The following is a 12,638-nucleotide window of genomic DNA, read 5'->3' on the forward strand; positions in this document are numbered from 1 at the left end:
CTCCCCACATCAGAGGGCACCTATGAACACCTAAGTCAGGTGGGGATGCCCCACAGCCCCCCTCGTCTGGGATAAAATTCATCCCTGCAGGCAACAAGGGCCTGCGTGACCACTCATCACCTCCCTGCCCTACTTCTCTCACTCTCCCCCACTTTGCGCTGTTCCAGCCAAACGGGCCTCCCCAGTGTTCTTCCAACACACCAGGTAGCCCCAGAAGCTTGCCCTAGAGTCCTCTGCCTTAGGCAATTTCACGGCCAGCTCCCTCACTTCCTGCAAATCTTAGCGCTAGATCATCTTCTCATGAAGTTTTCCCAAACCTCTCCATTTCAGATCACAGCATTTTTTCCCACCCCATCACACCCTATCCCACTTCCCCACCTGTTATTTTATTATACTTATTACTTTCTTTCTTTTTCTTTTTCTTTTTTTTTTGCGGTACGCGGGCCTCTCACTGCTGTGGCCTCTCCCGTTGCGGAGCACAGGCTCCGGACGCGCAGGCTCAGCGGCCATGGCTCACGGGCCCAGCCGCTCCGCGGCATGTGGGATCTTCCCGGACCGGGGCACGAACCCGCGTCCCCTGCTTCGGCAGGCGGACTCTCAACCACTGCGCCACCAGGGAAGCCCTATACTTATTTCTTTATTGTGTATTGAGAAATTTGTGTCTCGTGTTGGAACCACTCCCCCCAGCACCTGGCACATATACATGCTCCATAAATATTTGTTGAATGAATGAATGAATAATTGAAAGCTCTATGGCTCTACCTCTGACATTTATCCCAAATCCGTTCATTTATTCCCATGGCCCTGGCCACCATCATCTCTTTTTTTGGACTTCGATAGTGTCGTTCATTGGTTTAGCAAATATTTACTGTCTTTGTAGCCCTTATCATTACCTGAAATCATGTGCTCTACGAGGTCTCTCTACCCACCTCCACCCCACTAGATTGTGAGTAGTCTCACAAGCACCCACCCACCCCACCCGCCACCCGAGCCACCCCCCAGATTTTCTTTTTTAATTATTGTAACCACTAAGGGGCGCTAGACTCCTTTCACTGGACATACCCCCTACCCTCTGACTGTATCAAAACCAGGCGGGGAGTGGGTCAAGGAAGAGATACCCCTCAGCCTGTCCTGAGACTGGAGTCTCCTCCACATTGGCAGATGGGGAAGCCCAGCCTGGAAATTCCCAGATTTACGATCCTACAGGCACCAAAACTTTCTTCCCCAACCGTCCGTGGCTCTCTATGCGTCAATTTCCTCATCTGTAAAATGAGTGACAGTAACCTTCAACGTTTAGAATTACGGTAGGGGTCAGAGATGGTGGGGCTGCAAAGATCAGAGGAAGACAGGATAGCGCTCCAGGGCTCCGGGCTTGAATCCCACCTTGACCAATCACAAGCCGTGTCAAACTTGGGCAAACTTGGGCTGAGCTGCCCCATGCCTCAGTTTCTGCATCTAGAAAATGGGGTGATGAAAACAGTACCCATCTCATTGAGAGGTCTACGTAAAAATGGAATGTGTTGAAGCAGGGCAAGCAAACAGAACAGTCCTGGCATACAGTGAGCGCTTAATGAATGTTAGCTGCAGCTACTGCTTTCAATTCTGTTTTTATTATTATGAGCCCTCAATCAACTGGGCCAGAGCGTCCTCTTTCTGGTTCCAGATCCCTCCCTCCCCCACCTTTCTCACGCTTGTCTCCGGGCGACAGGATGGAAGCCCCCCTCCCCTCCTTCCCTCCACGTAGGAAACCACCTGAAAGTTTACCCCCCAGTCCTGCCAGAGTCTAGATCAGCTCCAACGTTCTGTTACTGGGAGAGGCTGTCGTGTTTTCCCGCATCTCTCTCCACAAAACCCGACACCCAATGGGGTTCCTTCCCGGAAACCCAGGGGGGTGGTCTGGAGGAAGCTCACCCGGTTACGTCACAGCCGCCACCACTCCCTGCCAGGCGAGAGAGCCCGTAGATACCGCCCCGCCCCTGCCCGGAACACTGAGGGGCTAGGAGACACCGCCTTGATCCGTCCCAAGGGGCCAGGGATGCTTACGACCAGCCGGAGGCCCTAAGCGGAATCAAGGGGCCTGGCTCTAAGGGGCGGGACTAAAAGAGGGGTGAGGAGATGAGTGGGCGTGGTCAGCCCGAGAAGGGCAGGGCAAATTTAAGAGGGCGGGGTCCACTCGTAGGAACGGAGTTCCCAAGGGGGCGTGGTCTAAGGGAAGACGGTTTTATCTGAAGGGGGAGTGGTTAGCGAAAAGAAAGTTTCTAACGGGGCGGGGCGAGAGCCCGGAGGTTACAGTTGGAGAAGAGGCGGGGCCTGGAGGGGCGGGGTTTGAGTGGGCGGGACCAGGTGTTGGGGCTCGGTTCCCTTCGGGCGCGGTGGGTGAAGGCTGGACCTGGCTGGGGCGGGGAGGGAGGGGTCGGGAGCCGCAGAGCCTCAGGCTTCCGCCCGGCCCCAGGTTCTTGGGAGCTCCGCGGGTCCCGGCCCAGGTGAGTGAGGGGCCCCAGGCAGACCCAGGACCGGGAGATTACTGGGGCAAGGAGTTCTCTTTTCCAGGTGGGGCCACCAGCTCGCAGGGAGGATCTGGGTGTCTGTCCACGCGCGTCCGCGAACGTAAAAGGGGTCGCCTGACTGGGGCGCTGTGTATCACGCGTGTCCGTGTACCTGGGCGTCCTCCTCCAAGCGTGTTTTCTGTGCAACACGGAAAGCCTCCCTGCTTCCACAAACCAGATCGTGCCCCTCCCTCACTTCAAACCCCTCCCGTAGCTCCCCTTCCATCCCACTGAGATGAAAATTCGAGGTCCACCAGTTCCTGCATCGTCTCTGCCTATCTCACTGCTCTCCACTTCACTCCTGGCTCACAGCACGCAGCCCCACCAGCCTCCCTGATGATGTAAGATGTAAAAAGCAAGCTCCAGGCCTTTGCACTTGCCGTATCCCCACCTGGACTGCTCTTTCTCCACATCTTTGCATCACTGTCTCCCCTCTGCTGAGGTCTCAGCTCCTATGTCACCTGGTGGGAGAGAGCCTCCTGACTACCTGTTTAAGGTGGCCTGCCCCAGCCAGCCTTCTTGACCTTTCCCTGTTTTATCACCTTCATTGTTCACCCTTAGACATTACCTTCTTCATTCATCCTGCGCTTATTTGTTTTGTGTCTTGCCCACCGGAAGGGCCTTGGTCTCATTCATCACTGTTTCTCCAGGGTCTAGAACAGAGCCTAGCACGCAGTAAGCATTCAACCAGTCAGTGTTTGCTCAAGTTTGAGGCTCCGCGTCCACCTGTGTCCCTGTGTCTCTGTGCAGGTGGCTGCCCTCCTGCACATGTGTGTACGTGTATGTGGCCAACGGAGCATGAATAATCCCCTTCCTCCTTTCCCAAAGCTTGCCTCTCACCCACCCCCTCTCCTGACTCTGCCCTGTTCCTCTCTCTTCTGCCCAGATATCCAGAAAGTATTCCAAAGGACGCAGGGCAGGTGGATGACTTAATTGGCCTGTGGCTGACCTGTGCCCACTCTGAGCTCCCCCTGAACTAATCAGAGCCTTGTCAGCGACGCACCTCCACACCCACTAAGGGGCACGTAAGACAGAGGAAGCTGGAGTCCAGGGACTCTTAAGACCAAGGCCGGGCCTGGCCCAGGTGACAAACAGGAAGTGCTCAGGCATCCAGGAGACACACCTGGCTTTCAGGTATGCGGCACCTGGAGACAGCGCTCTGCTCAGCTCCCCCGCCCCTTAAGCCACCTAGGGCCAGTCTGGGAACTTCCTGACCCTTTCAGGCCCTCAGCCCAGCTGACTCAGGTAAGAATCCAGGTGCTATTTCCCTGCAGACCCCGGCCAGGCCCAGAAGATCTTGGGGGCAGGGGAAGCAAAAAGCAAACCCCTTGCTTCCCTCCCATCCAGGGCAGTTTTTTCCACCAGACACTTGAGACACACAGGGGCCTGAGGCCTGCGCCATGATTAACATGTCCTAAAGCATCTGAAACCTAAATTTGACTGCAGTAATAAGGAAATGGATCCGCTCCAAAATATGAAAATCTGCAAATGCTTATTTGCTGACAAGTCTACAAAAATATGACCTTTTGATGTCCTTAAAAATGGCGTTACATTGGAAAGGCACCTATGGGTTAGATTTTTGTACAATCTAAGAATCCTTGAGTATGCATATAGGTGACTGAGATGCTATGGACTTTAGTAAATTAAATTCTCCCCAGCCTGCAGTCTCTTTCACCCCAAGAACCACCAGGCATGCTCCCTCAAAATCCTCCCAGTGTTCACCAACAGAGACCTTCCCGGGCCACCCTGTGGAAAAATCTTAACTCCACCCCTTGAATCTTCATACCCCATCCCTGGTTTCATTTTCTTGTTTAGGTCTCTCGGATCTATCCTATACTTCCTCATCTAGTTACTTATTTTTCCAATCACTGTCTTCCCTACTAAAACATCCCTAAGGACAAGAATCCTGGTCTGTGTTGTTCACTGCTAGGTCTCTAGTGCCGAGAAGGGGCATCTGGCACACAGTGGGTGCCCCATGAATATTGGTTTGAAGTGAATTTGTTAATTAACTTTCGCCAAAACGTAGCAGTATGTCATCTGCATAAAAAAACTGCATTACATTTGAAAGCAATGCGGAGGTCTTTTCCCTTTGCAAGAATCCCAGTGAATGCATGACTCCTTCCATGAAATCACAGCCTATTCTAAATTAAAAGTTACTCAGAGCCTGATTTTAATCTGATATATATATATATATATATATATCTCAAATATAATTCAGATATAATTTATAATTAAGATATATAATCGGACTATGGGTAACATCTTTAACTTAAAGTATAAATATATAAATAGTTATACAAAAATGTTTATATATTTTAAATATAAATATTTATATATAATTATATTTATATATTTTAAATATAAATATTCTATATTAAAATATTATATAGTATACATTAAAATATATTATATATAATTTATGTAAAGATATACTATATATTAAAATATAATATATATTTTTATATATGCATATACAGAGAGAGTTGCATTTTAAGGTTCAATAAGATATGGGCTGCTGTCTTCAAAACCATGAGGAACATGGAAGGGCTGAGCCGGACGCTCAGGATTCAAGAGTAATTATTCCCATTTTACAGATGAGGAAGACTGGGGCCTGTTGGAAGTACAAAGCACAGCCCCTGCACCCTCTGCCCCTGAGAGCTCCATGCAGGTGCCACAGGATGGAGAGGACTTTGCTGGCCAACCCTGGTACCACGGCCCACTGTCCCGCCAGGTACTGCTGCCTCCTGCAGGGCCTCAGGATCATCTGATGGGGAGTCTCGCCCACCTTTGACTTACTGGGGACTCCTGGATCCCAGATGAGGGGCTTAGGGTCAAGGTCTATTGGAAAGAGTGGCTCAAGGGCTGGGGACTGTCTTGAAGCTTGGTTGGTGTGGCATGTCACTTCTTATATTTAAATTATCACTTCCTTTGGGATGGTGTTGAGGATGGTGTTGGGGGTTGAAGAGGGTCCTAATGACCCCTCAAACCACCCCTTGGCTCTGCTTCTCTCTCTGGATCCCAGGCCACCCGTGGCCGCCAGGGGCCAATCTCCCTCTCAATACAAAGTTCCTCACCCTCATCTCCAACTTAGGGGTCACCTTCAGGAGTCCCAGGGCCTCGGGTATCCAATCAAATCATGAGAGGCAGTGTAGCTTAGTGGTTAAAACACCACACTTTAGCGCCAGACAGCCTGGGTTCAAATCCCATCCCTGCAACTCACATTGGCTGTGAACTAGGGCAAGGTATTTGATATCTCTGCGCCTCAGTTTCCCCATCTGTAAAATGGGCCTAATAGTACCTACCTCTTAACCTTGGTAACGGATGAAGTGAGTTCATACATTTTACACCTAAAACAGTGCCTGGCAAATAACAAGGGCTATACACGTGTCCATTGCACATACTGTCCAGTCCCCAGCCCCCATCACCAGCTCCACTTTGCCCCTCTGCGATGTTGTGGCCCTCAGCCCCTGTTTTCACACTAGCCACCAAGGCTGGCATAAGACTGCTTGACCATTTTTTTAAAGGTTGATTTAAAGGCCACAGTCTGTTTGGAAGGACCCAGTGAATGGCTTTTCTGGAAGCCACATTTGCATAGCAAGCTCAGTGCGTGTCCTTGGGTTGGAAGTTGCATAAGTCAGTGTTGGCTAGTGGCTGTAAAAAACATTCCCAAGATGTCACCAGCCAAACTCGATCAACATTTAAGGGTGTGACTTCCCTAGTGGTCCAGGGAAGACTCTGCACTCCCAGTGGGTAAGACTCCACACTCCCAATGCAGGGGACCCAGGTTTGATCCCCTGGTCGAGGAACTAGATCCCACATGCATGCTGCAACTAAGAGTCCACATGCCGCAACTAAGAGTCGCATACCACAGCTACAGATCCCGCATGCCGCAACTAAGACCCGGTGCAGCCTAAATAAATATTAGAAAAAAAAAATTTTAAGGGCTAGTTCATGTCACAATCTGAGGGGATGCAGAACTCCAAAATGAGTCAGACCCAAGCCCTTTCTATCCTGTGTCTTCGCCATCCCCCAGGGCTTTGGGGACATCAACTGACAGAGGACAGAACCTGTAGGATTGTACAGGAGAATTTTATTGGTCAGGTCGGGACATTCCCCACAGCCCTTCTGCCCTCATGCCATTGGCCAGATCTTGTCACATGACAGCTAACTGCAAGGGGGCCTGGGAAATGTAGTCCAGAGGTATGCCTATGAAAAAAGAAGAAATGGTCTGACACAAAGGTACCCAGTCTCTGGGTTTTTTTGAGTGGGTGGAGGGGGTGGGGAGTCATCATTAACTACTGATACAGGCTTATGCCTAAACCCCTTGCCCCTGTCCTCCATCCCCAGAAGGCTGAGGCCCTCCTGCAGCAAGACGGTGACTTCTTAGTTCGTGCATCTAAGTCCCGCGGGGGCCACCCTGTGATCTCCTGCCGTTGGCGGGGCTCAGTCCTGCACTTCGAGGTGTTCCGTGTGGCCCTGCGCCCCCGGCCAGGTCGGCCCACAGCCCTCTTTCAGCTGGAGGATGAGCGTTTCCCAAGCCTGCCTGCCCTGGTTCGCAGCTATGTGACCGGCCAGCGTACACTGTCCCAGGCCACGGGAGCTGTGGCGTCCAGGCCAGTGACGCGGCAAGGACCTATTCGACGCAGCTTTAGTGAAGACACCCTTCCAGACGGCCCGGCTTGGACAGAGCCACTCAGGTACCACAGGCTCCCAACCTCCCTGACGACACCCAACACCCCCCAAGGTTCTCCACCTCAGCACTGTCCATTAGTGACATTTGCGGCCAGATTATTCTTGGTTGTGGGGGGGCCGTTCTTTGCAGTGTAGGATGTTCAGCAGCATCCCTGGCCTCTCTCTACTAGATGCCGGTAGAATCCTCTGTACGCCAGCCCCCTAGTTGTGACGACCAAAACTGTCTCCTGACATTGCCAAGTGTCCCCTGGGGGTATCAGGCACCCTGGTTGGGATCCACTGGTTCCGAATGATGGGATGTAAGGTTTTCTGGGTGTTGATGGGAGCTGCTCTGCGCAGAGTAGGACATCTCCCCCATCTCTGTCCCCAGGGCTAGGAAGCGGAGTGACAGTCAGCCCGCAGGCTTGGAGCATATGGGGCAGCCCACAGAAGACCACCCTGGTTCAGGTAAGGGTCTTCCAGGACAATACATAGCTCAGAGATTGCTCTGCCACTCACTACCCAAGTGAACTTTGGCAGGTGACTTAACCTCCTGGAAAAAAGAGATGGTAGGGCTTCCCTGGTGGCGCAGTGGTTGAGAATCCGCCTGCCGATGCAGGGGACACGGGTTCGTGCCCCAGTACGGGAAGATCCCACATGCCGCGGGGCGGCTGGGCCCGTGAGCCATGGCCGCTGTGCCTGTCCGCAACGGGAGAGGCCACAACAGTGAGAGTCCTGCGTACCACAAAAAAAAAAAAAAAAAAAGAGAGAGATGGTGATGCTCTCAATGTTGTCATGGTGACGAAAAAACACAGGACTAAGGAACTTTGTAGGTGCTTAAAAATATGGGTTTACAATGATTCCAAGAAGCCCTCTGTTCTCTAACCATGGCTGACCTCTCTAATAATTCCTCTCACATCCCGTACTCACTCCGGCCACATAGTCTTCCTTTCAGTTGCTGGAACCTTCCAAATTTGTTCCTGTCTCAGGGCCTTTGCATTTGCTGTTCTCACCATTGGAGCGCCCATTCCCTAATCTTTACCTGGCTGACTCCTTCTCATCTAATGTGAGTTCTTCAAAGCAGCTGACCCTGACCATCCTACATAAAGGAGGAGTCCCCCTTATACCCTGACTGCCCTGTCCACACCCCCCCCCCGCAATTCAACATGAGCCCTCATTGTGTGCCAGACACTCTACTAAGTGCTGAGATATGTCAATGAACAAGAAAGACAAAGATCCCTGGTCAAGTGGAGCCAACATCCTATTAGAGGAAGAAGGACCATGAACAACAAAAATGAGTCAATTACGTATGCTTTGGGTTAAAAATTAAAAGCAGGACACAGTAAGGAGTATGGGAATGGTAATGAGTAGTACAATTTTAAGTGGTAGTTAGGAAAGGTCCCATGGAGAAAGATTTGAAGGAGATGAAGGAGGGAACGACGTGGATAATTGGATGAGAATGACCCAGGCAGAGGGAACAGCCAGTGCAAAGGTCCTGGGGCCAGAACAAGAGTTTGAACTGTTCGTTGAACCAAAAGGAGGTGAGTGTGGCAGAAACACTGGGAGTGGGGGGGGAAGTCACGAGAGATTGGGCTCAAACTGTGAGGGCTTCTTGGACTAATATGAGGACTTTGGCCCTTATTCAGAGCGAGCTGGGAACGGTGGGGAGGTTTTAAGCCTCTATAACAGGGTCGACTTAAATGCTTAGTAAATACAGAGTCTCCCAAAGGTCTGGGTGCAGTTTTAAGTTCCAGTAACCTCAGAAGTAAACATGCCACAAACTTAACAAAAGACATCATTTGAAATTTTGATAAATTCAGTTTCTTTGATGCTTATGTAGCTTCGTGAATTTTGAATGCCATTCTTCATTTTAATTTCATACAGTCAGGGCTTACCATCTTCAATCAGAGGGGCAAAAATAAAGAATTCAAACTTGAAATGTAGTATTCAAAAACTGCAAAACTACATACATGTCAGAGAAAGTTCGTTTTCAAACCATTGGTAAGTGTGTAGCATTGATGTTGGTGAAGTTGTTCAATTTCAAGGCCGCACCAAGATAGGCTGGGATACCTGGTTATTGGCTGAATGAGTGGATGAACCAGGAAGTTAGTAGCCCATGAAGCCACTGACCCCTCCCAGCTATCTTCTCTATGTACCTCTTTCACCCCCTCTTGTACGACCCCCAGGAGCTTCCACTATGCCTGCATCTGCCCTGACTCGGACAGGTAGTGACTCCGTGTTGCTAAAGGTGCCCGTTCCCCTGGGGTCCATTGCTGACAGCCTCAGGGCCTCTGATGGGCAGCTTCATGCCAAGGCACCAACCAAGCCACCTCGAACATCCTCACTGATGCTGCCTGATGCCTCTGGACGCCCCCCAACGTACTGCGAGCTGGTGCCCCGAGTGCCCAGGGTCCAGGGAACACCTCCTGGCCACAGCTGCCCAGAGCCAGAGGCGCCATGGTGGGAGGCTGAGGAGGAGGAGGAGGAGGAGGAGAACAGATGTTTTGCAAGACCGCAGGCAGAGGTCTCTTTCTGCCCACCTGACAACCCCTTCTGCCTGCTGGGTTCCCAGAATCGGCCTCTGGAAACCGAAGTCCTGCATACTCTCCATGGCCTGTTCCTGGAGCACCATCCTGGGAGCACCGCTCTCCACCTGTTATTGGTGGATTGCCAGGTGGGTCACCTACAGAGGTTTTTCCTCCCCAGGCAGGGGCTGAAGGCAGGACAAGGCTCAACCCCACCTCACATCTGTATATTCACTCTGCCCCCTTGACTTCTCTCCTCTTACCCTGGCCCCCCATCGCCAGGCGACTGGCCTCCTGGGAGTGACCAAGGCTCAGCGGGGCGCCATGGGGGTCGCCTCTGGTCTGGAGCTGCTCACACTTCCCCATGGGCATCGCTTGAGGTTGGAACTGCTGGAGAGGTGAGCCAGCCACCTGGAATCCCTAGGGTCTCCAAATCTCCGCATTCACGGTCCCCTAGGGAGTGGGGGATGGGCAATGCCACCGACTGTCCCTCCTCACCCCCGCATTGCAAACCTCCCCACTGCCCCCAGACCCTTGCCTTCCGCCTCCACAGGCTCGAGACGCTGGCACTGGCGGGGGCGCTGGCAGTGCTGGGCTGCGCAGGGCCGCTGGAGGAGCGCGCGGCCGCCCTGAGGGGCCTGGTGGAGCTGGCCCTGGCGCTGCGGCCAGGGGCGGCGGGAGACCTGTCCGGACTGGCCGCGGTCATGGGCGCCTTGCTCATGCCCCAGGTGCGTGGGAAGCAGGGATGGGGAGGAGGCCAGAGAGCAAGTGATGGGGAAAAGTGGAGAGGAGGCGGGCTCAGGTCTCTTCCTCCAGGTGTCGCGGTTGGAACGCACGTGGCGCCAGCTGCGAAGGAGCCACACCGAGGCTGCGCTGGCCTTCGAGCAGGAACTGAAGCCACTGATGCGGGCGCTGGATGAGGGCGCCGGTGAGTGGTATCTTTTGATGAGTGGTAACTAACCGGAATCCCAATCCGGTCCTAAGCCCCGCCCAGGTCTTAGGTCCCCGTCCCTGCTTCTCTCCTAAGCCACGCCCCCTGCCCTAGGCCCGGCCCCTGACTCACATCCAGCTCTATGCTAGGCTCTGGCCTCTGGTTCTCGTGCCAAACCCCTCCCCTTCCTTCTGTCCTAGGCTGCACCTTGGCCTTACATTCCGCCAGCTGTTTCGGTCCTAGGCTCCGCCCCTTAAGCAAGGCTCCGCCCTCCTCGTCCTAGCCCCCTCCCTCTGTGCGAGTCTCGGTCGGGAACTAATCCCTAGGCCCCTCCCTCACTCTGTCCCAGGCTCCGCCCCTGCCCTAGGCCACTCCCCGGTCCTGCTCTGGGCCAGGCTCAAGCCTCTGTTTCTCACCCGGACCCCAACCATTGCTTTGTCCTAGGGTGCCTCGGCCCAATGTATGTCGCACCCTCTTCACCCTAGGACCCGCCCTCTGCCCCTAGCCCAGCCCAGACCCTTCCCCCAACAGGACCCTGCGACCCGGGGGAGGTGGCGCTGCCGTACGTGGCGCCCGCGGTGCGCCTGCTGGAGGGCGAGGAACTCCCCGGGCCCTTGGACGAGAGCTGCGAGCGGCTGCTGCGCAGCCTGCACCGGGCGCGTCTGCTGGCCCGGGACGCGCCCAGATTCCGCGAGGCGGCGGCTCGGCGCCTGCGAGGTGAGCGCCTCCTCTGCGCCGGGTTGCCAGAGGATCCCGGAACACCCCTCATGCTCCAACTCGGTGCCCCCAAACCCACCGGGCTAGGAACTAGAGCCTCCCACCACGCCTCCCAGAGCCCCACCCAAACTGGGACGGCCCGGCCCCACGGGGTTCTCACCCTAACACACGCCGCAACCTGCAGTGTTGACGGAAACATTGCCCTCTGCCCCCAAAGGGCGGCCCAGCCCCCCAGAGCCACGCCCACAGGGCCCCACTCCCACTGTCCCAACTGGGAAGGCCCTGACCCTAGAGGATCTCCATCCGCCACCAAGAATGCCCAGCTCCCTCCAAAATGACTCAGACCTTCAACCTGGTAGAATAGAACGGCGCCCCCGCTGAGCTCAGAGCCATACCCCTCTCCTGCCCTGGGGCAGCCCAGCCTCCAGGATCCCCCACCTGGGTCGTCCCTGCCTTAACTGGTGACCTTAGCACCCCTGTCCCTCCAACATGGCCCAACCTCCTCCCCCCGCCAAGTTTGTCGCGCAGGACGGCCCGGACCCCAAATCCCACCCTCGGGCGTGGCTCCATCTCCAGGCACAACCCCTAAGGTGGGTCCCCCAGGATCTCGCCCCAGGAACAGACTGCCCCGTGCACCCACGAGCCCCTCAGCCACCCCACCCCCACTGCTGCAGACTCAGGAGTCCCCTCCCGGGTAACCCTACCCAGTTGTCCAGGTAATCCCAGGCTGAGTCCCTCCGGGGTCAAAGTCCCGAGGGAACAAGGCAGGTGTGGGAGGGGCAAGACAGTTGCCTGGGCCTCGCCCCCAGCCCCTCCTGGCCCCGCCCCCAGGATTCCGGCCCCACCCGGAGCTGAGAGAGGCCCTGACCACTGGTTTCTTGAGGAGGCTGCTCTGGGGGAGCCGAGGAGCTGGGGCGCCGTGGGCCACACGTCTTGAGAAGTTCCAGCGCGTCCTCAGCGTCCTGTCGCAGCACCTGGAGCCTGACCATTGAGAGCACAGACCCCCCCCCCCCCCCGCCCTTCACGCTGGGATACCAAGGCTTCCATGGAGACGAAGGAAGCCGCGCAAGCTTCCTCACACAGCCAAATGCAGTGGGGACCTGCACCCTGCCTCACAGGAGGGGACCTGGTTTGCAAGAACCCACCCTGTGCCCGAAAAAGGCACACTGATCCTGGCGGAGGGCAGCCTCCTCCCCACGCTAGAAGACCCAGATGTCTGGAGGCTCTGGACGCCCTCTCCCACCTGCC

At 54.5% G+C, this 12,638-nt stretch overlaps 1 protein-coding gene across 5 annotated transcripts; it reads left to right on the forward strand.

Annotated features, from left to right (window-relative positions):
• The first annotated feature begins 5,208 nt into the window (after positions 1 to 5,208).
• Positions 5,209 to 12,456, forward strand: SH2D3A (SH2 domain containing 3A). 5 transcript variants are annotated; one of them, XM_055091699.1, is made up of 9 exons: positions 5,209 to 5,277; positions 6,894 to 7,243; positions 7,609 to 7,685; positions 9,407 to 9,891; positions 10,025 to 10,140; positions 10,296 to 10,470; positions 10,559 to 10,670; positions 11,205 to 11,390; positions 12,222 to 12,456. In XM_055091699.1, exons 1-9 carry the CDS (start codon positions 5,209 to 5,211, stop codon positions 12,380 to 12,382), a joined length of 1,731 nt encoding a protein of 576 aa, XP_054947674.1. In that variant the 3' UTR covers positions 12,383 to 12,456. The 5 variants fall into 5 exon arrangements, with proteins under 5 accessions (XP_054947674.1, XP_054947679.1, XP_054947680.1 ...); XM_055091704.1 differs by having other exon boundaries at positions 9,790 to 9,891; positions 10,273 to 10,470; positions 11,205 to 11,406; positions 12,217 to 12,456; XM_055091705.1 differs by having other exon boundaries at positions 9,790 to 9,891; positions 10,273 to 10,470.
• The last annotated feature ends 182 nt before the right edge of the window (positions 12,457 to 12,638 follow it).

Source organism: Physeter macrocephalus, chromosome 2 (genome assembly GCF_002837175.3).
Source record: "Physeter macrocephalus isolate SW-GA chromosome 2, ASM283717v5, whole genome shotgun sequence".
In the NCBI taxonomy this organism is placed as follows: Eukaryota; Metazoa; Chordata; class Mammalia; order Artiodactyla; family Physeteridae; genus Physeter; species Physeter macrocephalus.